Source organism: Bos javanicus, chromosome 19, assembly GCF_032452875.1.
Source record: "Bos javanicus breed banteng chromosome 19, ARS-OSU_banteng_1.0, whole genome shotgun sequence".
In the NCBI taxonomy this organism is placed as follows: Eukaryota; Metazoa; Chordata; class Mammalia; order Artiodactyla; family Bovidae; genus Bos; species Bos javanicus.
Window position 1 is genome coordinate 44419188 of NC_083886.1, and position 14175 is coordinate 44433362.

The 14175-nt window shown below is 46.4% G+C and overlaps 1 protein-coding gene across 2 annotated transcripts; it reads right to left on the reverse strand.

Moving 5' to 3' along the window:
- Window positions 1–2278: 2278 nt before the first annotated feature.
- AARSD1 (alanyl-tRNA synthetase domain containing 1) lies at window positions 2279–11503 on the reverse strand. 2 transcript variants are annotated; one of them, XM_061391924.1, is made up of 12 exons: window positions 11364–11503; window positions 11089–11220; window positions 8986–9145; window positions 7220–7277; window positions 6670–6826; window positions 6457–6573; window positions 6097–6227; window positions 5703–5769; window positions 5434–5525; window positions 4944–4998; window positions 3760–3854; window positions 2279–2506 (listed from the first exon to the last, which is right to left on the reverse strand). In XM_061391924.1, the coding sequence occupies exons 1-12, from the start codon at window positions 11400–11402 to the stop codon at window positions 2371–2373; spliced, it is 1239 nt and encodes a 412-aa protein (XP_061247908.1). In that variant the 5' UTR covers window positions 11403–11503; the 3' UTR covers window positions 2279–2370. The 2 variants fall into 2 exon arrangements, with proteins under 2 accessions (XP_061247908.1, XP_061247907.1); XM_061391923.1 differs by having other exon boundaries at window positions 4944–5094; window positions 11364–11491.
- Between the last annotated feature and the right edge of the window lie 2672 nt (window positions 11504–14175).

Sequence of the window (14175 nt, forward strand, 5' to 3'; positions counted from 1 at the left end):
GAAGATCCCCTGGAGGAGAGCATGGCAATCCACTCCAGTATTCTTGCCTAGAGAATTCCCAAGGACAGAGGAGCCTGGTGGGCTACAGTCCATGGTGGCAAAGAGTTGGACATGACTGAAGCGACTTAGCATGCACACATGCACGCTGGGTTCAGAGGAAGCTTCCCTTGGGCTCAATCATAGTTCTGATATAACTAGGGAAGCACATGAGGTGCCTGCATCCAAATCCATCCACAGCAGCCCCACCCAGGAATGCGGCTCACCTGGGGGTGGCAGAAGGCCAACTGCTCTTACTGTTACAATCAATTCTCGATTTGCAGGTAAAGAGGAACAGAACATTAGGTGATCAAAAATGACCTGTTGCTAGATCATCTCTGGGAATCCATAAAGTGTTTTAAAAACATTTTTGGCTATGCTGGATCTTCATTGCTACACTCAGGCTTTCTCTAGTCGCAGTAAGTGGGCTTCTCACTGTATTGGCTTCTCTTATTGCAGAGCATGGGCTCAAGTGCATGGCTGAGAAGTTGTGCTCATGGGCTTAGTTGCCCCTCGCCATGTAGAATCTTCCCGAACCAGGGATCAAAGCCATGTGCCGTGCATTGGCAGGTGGATTTTTAACCACTGGACCACCAGGGAAGTCCCACAAAGTGCTTTCTTGAGCACGTACGGCCATGTTACCGATGAGGAAAGTGAAGGTTGAAAAGGCAAGGTAACTTTCCTAAGTGAGTAAATGACAGAATCAGATTTTTTAAGTTGTATTCTTAAATTGTGAAATAACCCCATGGAATAAAACATAAAGGCAGCCCACAATGCAAAATTATTAAGCAAAGTGAAGTGTAAATCGCTCAGTCAAGTCTGACTCTGTGAGTGTATTGTCCATGGAATTCTCCAGGCCAGAATACTGGAGTGGGTAGCCTTTCCTGTCTCCGGGGGTCTTCCCAACTCAGGGACTGAACCCAGGTCTTCTGCATTGCAGGCAGATTCTTTACCAGCTGAGCCACCATTAATAAGCAAAAGCCTATGTAAATGTCACCCAAGTCAAAAAACAGAATGTTGCCAGCATTCAAGAAACCACTCTCCCACCCACCCCCGCCTTGGGTCTCTGCTCCGTCCTGCTTCACTCCCTCCCCAGAGGTAAATGCTGTCCTGACTGTCATTTTCCTTGCTTTTCTTTATAATTTAACCACGTGTAGGAGCCTGGTAGGCTGCAGTCCACGAGGTCGCTAAGAGTTGGACACAACTGAGTGACTTCACTTTCACTTTTCACTTTCATGCACTGGAGAAGGAAATGGCAACTCACTCCAGTGTTCTTGTCTGGAGAATCCCAGGGACGGGGGAGCCTCGTGGGCTGCCGTCTATGGGGTCGCACAGAGTCGGACACGACTGAAGTGACTTAGCAGCAGCAGCAGCTGCACAAAGCCAGCATTTCTACTCAGGTCTGTGCAAATCCAAAGTCTATGCTTAACCTCAAGATAATGCTTCAATAATGATCCTTAAAGTCTTAGAGCCTTAAAGTCTCATTTGTCTCATATTAACAATGACCCCAGCTTTCTCCTGGTTAGTTTTGCCTGGTATCTCTTTCTATCCTTTTTCTGCCTCAGTAGCAGACTTAGAACATCTTCTACAAATATTTTTGTGGATTCTTAACCTATTTACAGTCATTGATAGTTTTTAATTCTGAAACAAAAGACTAGGAAAAAAGTAAGAGAAAACAAGGAGATGTGAGTCTAAGTCCTTAAGCCAAACCTCCAGCCTGACTCATCTCTCTTTGGGCAGCTGCATTTCTATACAAGGAAAGACTGCAGCTGGGTTTAGATAAATTCATACAGTTCATCTGCATAACATTCATGGGTAGGGTATGCCTAACAGGAGCCGAATAAAAAAGCTGTTTAAGACTCACAGACTTAACAGACTTGTGGTTGCCATGGGGGTGGAGGGAGGCGGAGGATTGGGAGGTTGGGATTAGCAGATGCAAACTATTATATATAGAACTGATAAAGAGCAAGGTCCTACTGTGTAGCATAGAGAACTATATTCTCTGTTCTGTGACAAACCATAATGGAAAAGACTATGAAAAAGAATGTATAGTTTGTATAACTGATCACTCTGCTATATAGCAGAAATTAACACAACACTGAAAATCAACTATACTTGAATAAAATTTTTTTAAAAAAGGAAGAAAGCTGTTTATTCACAAAGATACTGACTGCATAAGCACACTGGAACACACTGCATAAACTCGGCACTTGTCATATAAATATACATGGTACCACCATCGTTTCAAGTCAAACTATTTTATTGTCCAAGAGATTCCTTCCGTGGTCTCAGGAGGCCCGTTGTCAACGGAGGACCAGCGAGGCACCCGAGTCCTCACTCCTCTGCGCTCTGCGTGCTGATGTAGTCCTGGAGAAGCGCCTGCACCTCTGCCCGCCGGCTCATCTTGGTGGCCTTGCCCTGAAAGCGGCCTTTCTTCCCAGCTCCCTTGCCTTCCAGCACCTCAGACACTCTGGGGAGCAGAAAGACGGTCAGGGAGGGGTGTCTCTTAGGGAAAAGTCACAGGAAAAACAAGGCCAGCCCTGAAGCTTTCCTCATGGGCTGAGGGGGGAGGGAGAGAAAAAGTAGGCTCCTGGAAATAGTTGTATGTGGGCACAAAGATATACGTACCGTGTTGATTTCAAGAGTGAATAACTAGAAACAATGGAAGTGCCTAGAAATGGACTAAATTATGGCAACCTCCAGGGAGCACGGCGAGTATAATTAGGGGTAAAGAGCTGTAGACACAAAGGCCTGTGGGAACAGCAGTGAGTGAAGCAACTGGGGCTGGGTGAGAAGGGAGGGCCCGCGGCACTGGCCGAGCCTATGGTGTCTGAAGAGGCGGCCGGCGCCTACTTCCTCACAGACGCTACCCGCAGGCATGTGGACACAGAAATGCCAGAGCATGCCTTTTCCCACCCCACCATTTTTGAAAAAAGCTAGAACTCTATACGTTTTTAAGTAAGAATCTAATTTTAAAAGGTAGCAACTAATTTTGAAAATTTAAAAGAGTACACAGGCTAAAGCAGTCTATCTGATAAGCCTCATCTGGCTAACTGTCAGGAGACAGACAGGCCTCATCTGGCCATCTGTCAGGAACCTCTGCTCTAAATACTTCTGTTTTCCTTTAATGTTTTACAATGAACATGTATTCATCAGAGCCAATCAAGGACTTCAAAAACCCTAAATGCCACAAGGAATATGACGTACTCCACCTCCATAGCTAATTTAAAATAAGAAAATACAAAAAGTAAAAGTCCAACACAATTCTAATTTTTCTATAATAACTACATCAATGCCTTTTTTGATTCAGTGTCAAAATCCTAATTTTTTCCCCCAAGTTTGTCTGTGGCTCTATTTTGTGGATGCCTTAAACACCACAAATATAGGTTTTGGAGAATCCAAAACCTATATTCACGCATCACTTACGAATCTCAATTTCTAAAAGAAAAAACACAAAGTACATTACATTTGGAGACAAAAAGTCCTGGGCTTGAGCCTCAGTTCTCTCACTTTAACAGTGAGACCTGAGGCACAGGACGTGTGGTCCCTCATACGGAAAAGTGGGAATGATGGTGGTGATCGTTATTTCTGCTCAGCCAGCCTCACACGGCTGTGATGTGACCAACGTAAGATGCAGTGGCCCTTTGCGTTCACCAAGGGCTGTGTTAGCAGGTTAGGCGTACAGGCTCTCCCACCCGCACACAGCTGTCCAGAGAAAACTACCTGGGCCCCAGGGTCTCCACGGCCTCAGCTGGTCCTGCCAGTAAGAAGAGTCCCGCACCTTTCTCATCGCCCACAGTTAAGAAGAGGAGGGTCTCCTAGGACGCAAGACAAGAAGATCAGCCCTGATACTTAAAGACACGCAGTCAACCTCCTCTAAACTGCCCTCTTTTCAGCCTCATAAACACCTTTTTATCATACTGCAATATATATATTAACACACTGGACATCTTAGACAATGTGATATGTTGATTGTACTTTAAAGAAAAACAGCTTTTCCCCCTAAACCACAAGTGATGTTCCTGATGAATGATAAGACAGCCCCTTCATTCTGGGGCCCATAAGGGACAAGAAACTTTGACAGTGGCTTTAGGAACTCAGGTTGAACATTAAGTAGGGGGCAGAAGGCTGCTGACTATGATCAAGGATAAAATGCCTTTCATGATCTGACTCCTGCCAACCTCTGGAGCCTGGCCACCCCACTGCCCTCCTACACTGTGCCTGCCACCGCCTAAACCTCCATGTTTCCCTCAGCCTGGCCACCCTGGCTCCTGTGTCTGCCGACTCCTAAGCAGTCTTCTAGGCTCCTGCCCTGAAGCCTCCTCAGCCTGAGAGAGAATGCACTCCTCTCACTCAAGCATCGACCACCCTAAATTACAAAGATCAGCATACATAGCTATCTTCCCAAATAAAAGTGAGCTCCTTGAGAATCTGTACTCTCTACACAGAATTATGAAGAGAGATGTACACACTGCTTGGCCAAGAGTGAATATTTCAAAGAGTATTTTTGGAGTAAAGGCAAAAGAGAGACCTGGAAACCACTAAACTCTAGACAGTCAGGACCGGGAGGAACGCCTGCCTGAGGCAAAGGTAAACAGAAGGGATGGCCTTCTAAGGACCAAGCCAAGCCCCATATTTCTGAAATCAGGCCCTTGGCACACATAAATCTGTGTGGTATGGAGGAATTACAGTTCTGATAAAAGGAGCTCCGAAGCTGGTAAATGTCACAGTCCCAGAAAGGTCAATACTACTGACCAAGTCTGACACCTAAAACAGAGCCTGGCTCACGATCAGTGTTGAGAAAATGTCACTGAATGAATTTGTTTCCTATTCTTCACATGTTCATGAGGAGAACACCTTGTAAGGTCTCCAACTAGGGTGGACACAGAACCTCACACTCCTCTTACCTCTGACCCAATCTCATTGGCGATGATATTCATGAACTCAGAATCGCCGTCCTTCCTAAAACAAAGGGCACAGACCTGAGACCAGGCTGCAAATGGGGCTGGGAAATTGCAGGCAGCCCAGCTCCTCCAACTGGCCTCCCCGCCGCCTTTCCTGCAAAGTGCCAAAGAAAGAGGGCAAACGGAGGGCCAGCCCGAGGTCCTTCTTGGTCTGAGCAGGTTACAATAAGCTTTGCTTTACGTTGTTTCTACTTCCTTTAAACAGGATTCTCCCGGGTAAGCGGAGAATTGTTAGATGGTGAAGGACCTGAGGCAAAGTGCTAAGAAAGTTACAGTGAAGATGTTTGTATCAAACCCAGGAAACCTGGAAGGTAACACATTACTTAGGATTTTCTCAGTCTTGAGAATACCATGGGGGTGACCCGCCTCCCACTCCTCACTCCATGCAGGGAAGAGGCTGAGCCCAAAGCCCAGCACCCCCGGCCTGTCTCACCTGTGTAATGTGATCACACCTCCCCAGTCCGGACTGTTCCTAAGGCTGTGGGCAATGTGCACAGCCAGGTCTCTGAGCAGATTCAGGTTGTTCTGAAATGGATGCTGTCACTCAGTCATCTGGCGGGGAAGGGGTAACCAGAGGGAGCACTGTCTCCTCCCCCTGCCCCTCACTGCTGACACACTGCACATCCGGTCAGGTGAGGGGCTGAGTCTGGGAGCCTGTTCAGGCAGAGCCCACGCCCTTTCCACCCTCCATGGATAAATCACCTTCTGCAGGAGCTTGCTGGAGTTCTGCAGCTTCTTCACTGCTTCCACGTGGTCCTCTGCTCCACACCTGCAAGAGAAAGGTTCATGGAGGCCTCCCCAATTTCCCAACTGCTTCTGGTGTTGGGCATAAATCAACAATGCCCCTCTTGATGGTATGTCTCCCTCCAGATGGGACCCGGGGACATTTCGAGGGGGCCTCAGGAGGTTGGGGGGAGAGGATATAAAAGAAGAAACCATTCTGTGTGCATCCGGCTAACTACCCAAAGCGCTGCAGCATTTATGACTGCATCTCACCTCCCAGAGATAAGAGTATTCTGTCTCCCGTATGGGTGGGCAGGCTACACTCTGGCTGCCCACGAGCTGAGAGTCGAGCCTGGGAACGGGGTGTACGTACTTCAGCAGAGCTGTGAGCGCCTTCTCAATGCCATGACTCCTCTCCATCCACTTCAGCACCCGGTTCCCAGCCAGGAAGATCAGGTTGGTTTTGTTCTTTTTCCCCTTCTCAGTGCCCAGAATTTTAATGACCTACATGAGGCAAGAACGTTAACATACACACATATACATGGATAAGCCACAGCAGGTGCTGGACCTAAGGATAAAAGAGACCAAGATCTCCCCAAACAGCTCAGGAGTAATAATGGAGTGACTTCACTCAGGACCCCTCGGGTATCCCCTCCATCACTCCCAGCCCTGCTGTGATCCCCCACCCCTGACACCCTCTCTCCCATCCATTCAAGAGCCCTTTCTCACCTACCTGAAGGTCACTGAGATTGCTCACATGGGTCCCGCAACACATGTTGGAATCAACGCTCTGGATGGTAACAACTCGAATAGGCCCAGCGTGATCATCCGGCAAACCCCGGCCCCTCACCTGGAACGCGAGGAGAGGAGGAAGGCTGTCTGAATTTTGATGAGGAGCCATCGGGTGGGCACTCTCCAGAAGCCATCCCGCTGGCTACCCCCTCACCTGCTCCACCTCTGGATCATCCAGGCTCAGTTCTCGCACATTCACTGGCAGCCGGTCTCGGATTTTTTCATTGACACTCCGCTCGATGGCAGCTACTTGCTCTGCAGTCACAGTGGGGCTGTCCAGCTCAATGACACTCCGGAGTCGCCCCAACTCCCTGCCAGAAGTAGAGTAGTCACAGGATGCTGATGGGGACGACGAACAGTGTAAGGAAGGTTATCGTTTACAGAGCATGTTCATATAAATGCTGTTATTGAATCCTCACAAAAATGTCGCAAGGCAGGGACTGTCACTTCCATTTTACAGGTGAGGGGGTTAATATTAAGGAACATGATCAAGGTCATGCAGCTGGGATTCACCCTCTAGGTCACTGGGCTCCAAATTCTATGTTCACCCCTAAGCAAAGGCAGATGTTTCTCAGGGGAAAATACAAAGTCATCCACCACCCCATCTTCACGGGGACCAGGTGAGCACAGCAGATTTTATCTTCCTGCCCCAACCCATGAGGAGCTGGCAGTCAGGGACCCATGCTGGACAGTCCCCTGCTCACCATGATGTTGTCTTCAGCCCAAAAAGATCATCAGCAACTGCGGTGATGAGATGCTGCCCTGAACAGAGAGAGGAGACAGGAGAAGAGTAAGGAGCCCAGGCAGTCACACAATCCCCATGTCAATGTCATCCCAGAAATTCTGCTGAAGACCTGCTGGACATTAGGTAATACTCTCGAGAGATACTTTACTGAAAATCCTCAGGAGAATTCTGCAAGCTTTATGACGCCATTTCATAAATGAGGAAATCGAGGCCTAGAGAGATCAAATACATGACTTGCCAAGGCAATGTACTTCGTCAGAGGCAGGATTTGAACTCAAGTTCTCATTGAGCCACATCCATTCATTTGACAAAAAGAAAATTTTTTAGGCATTTTTTTTGTTTTGAATTTTTGTTTTTTCCTGGCCTCACCGCACAACTTACAAGACCTCTCAGTTCCCCAACCAGGAACTGAACCTGGGTCACAGCCGTAAACCTGGAACCCTCACCAGTAGGCCACCAGGGAACTCATTTGACAGAAACTTATCAAGTGCCTACACATACAAGGAACAGGGCTTGGTACTAGAGACATGGTGCTATCCCGGATCGATGACAGTGAGGAGGAGGAAAAAAAGCAAGAGGAAGAGGAGGGCCAACTGTGAAAGCAAAGGGAACAAGACAGCCAAAGGCTATGAAGGAGGAAACAAGCCGGGTATATTGAAGAAATCAAGAGAAGGCCAGGATGCAGAGAGCGGGAAACAGGGGTACTGGATGAGGCTGGAGTAGATAAGCACCAGCCCAGGCTGGTCTTACAGCCCATGACAAGATGTCTGGCTTTAGCATGAGCTACAGGCAGCCTTTGAAAAGCTTGAGAGCTGGAAGCGGCTCGATTGGATTTTCAGTTTTAGATTATTCTGGCTGCTCTATGGAGAATGGGCTGCAAAGTAGCAAGACTGAATGTGGGGAGAGCAGCCAAGAGGCTATTACAGAGGGCGGGGGAGAGATGGCGAGAGGTGGGACAAGGACAACGGCGTTGCCAGTGGAAGTGGGCAGAGAAGTATTGAGAAAGTAAAGTGACAGGACACAGACTGACTGGCTGTCCCTAAAGAGGGGTCTGAGCAGACTCCGAGGATTCAAGCAGCTGGGTAGATGCTGATGCTATGCACTGAACAGAGAAGGCAAACGAAAAACCAGATGTGGGGGAGGGGGTGGCTTTTTAATTCCATTTTGGACATTTTGAGTATAAGGAGGCTATGAGACATATCCAGATGAAAATATCCAGTGGGAGTTAGTAACTTAAATCCAGCAGTTATTCTAATACTTTAACTGCTCATTTTGGAGGTTTCTTTTCTTTGGTGTGCTGGGTTTTCATTGCTCTGTGTGTGCTTTCTCTAGTTGTCATGAGCAGGGGCCACTTCCCCGTTGTGGTGCCCAGGCTTATTCACTGCGACAGCTTCTCCTGTTGCAGAGCATAGGATCTAACGTATGTGAGCTTCAGCAGTTGCAGCTCATGGGCTCAGTAGCTGTGGCGCATGTGGAATCTTCCCGGACCAAGGATTGAACCTATTTCCCCCACACTGTCAGGCACTCTTAACTACGGAACCACGAGGGAAGTCCTGCTCATTTTGCGTTTATAACATTTATCACATCTTGCCAGAATCCTGGTTCTGAATATGTCTGTCTCTTCTAAAAGGTGAACTCCTGGAGAACCCACACCATATCTCAATCATCTTGACATTACCAAACAGCAACTGCCCCTCCTAGAGGTGTCCCATCCCGCCCATCTACCTGAATGCTGCTGCATGTGGTCAAACCTCCGTTCCCAGTCCACCCGGACTTGAACCTCAGTCCCAGGGGTCAGGGGCGTCTGGGTGAAATGATCAGCCTGGGTGCCCCGGCGAGTCACTCTCAGCACAGAGATGTCATTGATTGTACCACGGTCATCAGGCTGAGTAAAGAAGTAAAGATAATCAGTGGTGGCAGGCAGGGCTCACCTAACTCCTGGAATCAAAGACTCTCCAGGGCAAGTACGTGAGAAACACACCCAGAACTTGAGATTCCCTAAGGGAGAAAGGCAACGCGAAGTGAGGTGGTCCATTTTGTTCCAGGAGGGGACTGTCTCTGTCCTCTTCACTCTGAACACCTGTATATTTTGGTCTTCAGAACAGAATAACAGAATTAAACACTGTAACTATAGCAAGGAAACTTTTAGTAAAACCCAAAGAACTTAATCTTCACTTTCACTGTTTGGCTTAGATTCTTCTCTTTCAATAGTTTCTAAAATGATCAGAATTTTTTTCTCTCCTTCCATTCTATCTTCTTCACTGCTACTAGAATTAAACTATAAAAATATGAAGTATTACAAAACACAACTGCTTACAAGACACTGTGCCTGCCCAAGAATACAATGTAAATAAGACATGGTCCCTCATGCAAATGAAGTCTGGAAAAGACAGACATGCCAACAGACAACTGCAAAATGACCTACAGCCTGCTGCTACTGCTGCTGCTAAGTCACTTCAGTCGTGTCCGACTCTGTGCGACCCCATAGACGGCAGCCCACCAGGCTCCCCGTCCCTGGGATTCTCCAGGCAAGAACACTGGAGCGGGTTGCCGTTTCCTTCTCCAATGCATAAAAGTGAAAAGTGAGAGTGAAGTCGCTCAGTCGTGTCGGACTCTTAGCGACCCCATGGACTACAGCCCACCAGGCTCCCCCGTCCATGGGATTTTCCAGGCAAGAGTACTGGAGTGGGGTGCCATTGCCTTCTCCGGACCTACAGCCTGCTATAGTTCAAAAAAGTACATTGCTCTAGGGAAGCTCAAAGGAAAAGGACCTAACAATCTTGGGAAATCAGGGAAGACTTCCTGGAAGAGGTGGTATATAAAATGAGACCCACTATGGATACCGGATGTCACAGGTTTTCCTTCAGCAGATCAGAAAACCTCTACGCTGGGCAGTTTACTGAGTACATTCTCTCACATAATTTATTTGCCTAAGTACTTCCATAGCTCACCACAGCTTCCTGAATGAAGTCCACACACCTTAACACATTCTTCAAGGCCCTCTGAAATGGCCCCCACTTAGCTTTCCAAAGCTATCTCCAGCCTGTCATCAACACGTATCATAAGCTCCAACTATATGGGACTATTTGAAGTTAACCAGACTTGTCAGATTCTTTCAGGCTTCCCTGCCTTCCACTGTGCTACTCTCTCTGCTGGGAAAGCCTCTCCCACAATGCCCACCTTTGAAGTGAGTATCCTCCTTTCTCAAGTTCTCAGTGGATCTTGTCCCTACCCCATCACAGTACTGATAAGCCTGACCTCTCTTGTGCTTCTTCAGAGGAAACTTTTTCCTCTGTGCTAAACATGCTAATGGAATTCCGACCTCAGGTCCTTTGCACTTAACTCTCCCTCCCTGGAAATACTTCCCCTGCCCCATCAGCACCACCAGATGACAGGAACGGCTTACCCCCCACTTCCCTTAGTTCTTGACTAAAATAACTTGTCCCCTACCTAGGAGATCATCCCATCACTCTCTTTCCCTCAAACTTTAGTTTTCTTCATAGAACTTATCCGAGCTGGTATACTATTTATCTAGTAACCGTTTTGTCTGTTTCCTCCAACAAATACACTATGTAGGCAGAGACACTTGCTCGTTCAACCTTTATCCTCAGAGCCTGGAACAGTACCAAAGAGGATATGTTAGGGCTGGGTAAGTATCTGTTGGTAAGTATCTGTTGAGTGAACAAATGAGCTGCACTGAGCTAATTTCCAACTGTATTCATTACAGCTGAGACTGAGAGAAAAAAGACACTTCCCACTGTGTGAGAAAGGAATTGAGGGCTTCCTGGGAAGGGAAGGGAGGGGAGGGGAGCGAGATGGGCCTGGTACCTGTCCCCCGCCCTCGGGGAAAAGCAGCGTGTCTTCCAGTACCACTTGGAAACCGCTCAGCACTTCCTTCTTGCCGTTGCTTTCTTCGGTGTGCAGCTCCGCGGGACGGCAGGAGACCACGGTGGTGGTGAACTGGGTGGAGAGGGATGCCAAAGTAAGCCCCGACCCCAACCCTCAGCGCATCTGACTGAATCCAGCTCGGTGCCCCTTCCACGCGGCGCCCCCTCGCCCCGCACCCGCTCGGAGCAGCAAGTTCCCCGCCCCGCTGGCCGCACCTCTCTGGCGTAGCTGTCCCGCTGACACCGAAACGCCATCGCTGCTGTCTCCCAGGCCGCGGGGATGCGCGCTCACTGAAACACCCGGCGGCGGACGGAGAGCAAAGCGGGACAATCTTCACTCCGGCAGCGTCTCTGCGCAGGCGCAGCAGGGCAAAGAACGGGATGCGGTTTGGTCAAATTTATTCAAAACGCGACTTACAGGCGCTCGGAATTGTTTAGCGACTGTTTGTGAAAAGGACCAGAAAAAAAAAAAAAACAAGACAAAACTGCGGTATGAACTTGTCGAAGCACTTCGTTTGGCCCCTTTGGACCTCAGGGAGGGACATAATTCGGACCCGCAGAAGCCCGATCGACAGAAACGTGGATGGTACTGGTTTGAGAATACACAGCAGCGCCGCCCAATGGAATTATAATGCAAGCCACATATGTTCATAATATTTTTATTTAAATGACCATATCTAAATTTTTTCATCATGTAATGAGTTATTTTAAAATAAGAGTTCCTCCCCCACCCCGTACAAAATTTTCGAAACGTGATGTGTATTTTACACTTACAGCACTTCTCAGTTGGGGCTATCAATATTTCAAGTACTCAGTAACCATGTGTGACCATTGCTACCTGATTGGACAGTGCAAATAAAAAGATTAAAATAAGCTAAACTGCAATCAGTGTCTTAAAACGTTAAACGAGTTAAAAGTTTAGATTAACTTTCTTTCTGCTATTTTGCTGCTAAGTGCTCAATCGTGTCGCACTCTAGAACCCCATGGACTGTAGCCCACCAGGCTCCTCTGTCCATGGGATTTTTCCAGGCAGGAATACTGGAGTGGATTGCCATTTCCTCCTCCAGGTTCTGTTCTTTTAAATTAACTAATAAAAAGCTTGAAGTCTCCAGATACTTCAGAATTTAGGATTTTCCTGATTTTAGGCAGTAATGCAGACCATACCTATATGTTACTTAATGTGTTCCATTTGGAACTCTGGAGCAACCCCCTGTGATCAAATGTATGAATATATTTATGCTGAGAAATAAATGCACTAAACCGAATAAACAAAGACTATAAAGAGCAACTTCACTTTCACTTTTTACTTTCATGCATTGGAGAAGGAAATGGCAACCCACTCCAGTGTTCTTGCCTGGAGAATCCCAGGGACAGGAGAGCCTGGTGGGCTGCCGTCTATGGGGTCGCACAGAGTAGGACACGACTGAAGTTGGACACGACTGAAGCAACTTAGCAGCAGGAGCATAAATATCCTAACATCATTTTAGGTCATGTTTTGATGCCAGATGAGTTTTGTTGTTAATTTTTTTAAACTCATATTTTAGAACTTTTCAGTTTTCAGAATTGTAGGCGAAGAGAGATATGCTATACAAGTTCAGGTCCCAGCTTTGCCACTTACTGTAACCTGTTTGAGCACTATTAAGAAAAGACTTAATTATTTTATAAGGTTGATATGAAGTTCAAATAAGACATAAAGTTTACTTAGATAATATATAAATACTTGTGCTGAGTCACTCAGTTGTGTCTAACTCTTGCAACCCCATGGACTGTAGCCTGCTAGGCTCCTCTGTCCATGGGATTTCTGAAGCAAGAATACTGGAGTGGGTTGCCATCTCCTTCTCCAGTGGATCTTCCCAACCCAGGAATCGAAGCCAGGTCTCATGAATTGCAGGCAAATTCTTTACTGAGGGAGGTTCTAAAAAGAAACATTAGTCACTGAAGAACAATAAGCCATCTCATAATTTAAAGCAAATGAAACCAAGGAATTCCCTGGTGGTCCAGTGGTTAGGATACTGCACTTTCATTGCTGAAGGCCTGGGTTCAATCCCTGGTCCAGGTACTAAGATCCTGCAAGCCTTGCAGGACAGCTGGAAATAAATAAATCAAGCAAATCAAGCCAAGTATAATTTTATCTTGGCAAATACCTAAAAGGGTTTGGAGAATGGAGAACTCTTGGTGGTGGAAGTGAAAATCAGTATTTCATCTAAGAACAACTTAGCAACAGCTTTCAAAATATTTACATGTATCTGTTCTTTGACCTAGCAATTTCACTTCTGGAATTTACACTATATGTACTCCTTGGCGGTCCAGTAGTTAGGACTCAGTGGTTCCACTGCCAGGGCCCAGGTTCAATTCCTGGTGGGAGAAACAGGATCCCACCTGGTTCTGGCAGGGGGTAGAGGTCAAGGGTGGTGTGGATTTACCCTACAAATGTTCTTGCCAAACATGTAAAGATGTACTTTTTAATGCAAGGAAATTTCAATTTTCACCTTCGTGAAAACTGAAAAAGACCAAATTGATAAGGAACCAGTTAAATTATGGAAAATATGTTCAACTGAATAACATGGAGCCATAAAGAAGAGTCAGATCTATGTACACTGACTTGGAAAGAACTCCAATATATATTAAGTGAAAAAAAGCAGGGTGCAAGATGTATATAATAGTGTGAGTCCCACTACACATGCACACAACTGCATTTGCCCATGCATGTGTTAAATTTTAATATATATTGTACTGTATATACACAATACAGGATACTGTATATGTTTATGTTCCAGATATGTTGTATATTGTTTTATATATATAATTATATAAATTATAGGTATTATATAATTTATAATATTGTATATAGATATATGTTTATTGAGGAAACTATTAACAGTGGTTACAGCTATTAAGAGAATACAAATCCTACTTTACATTGTAAACCTTTCTATACATTTAATTTTTTAAACTATGTCCATAAATTACTGATATAAATTTTAGAGTTTCTTTAAACAAATCTCAGTACTTTACCCTGAGTTCAAGG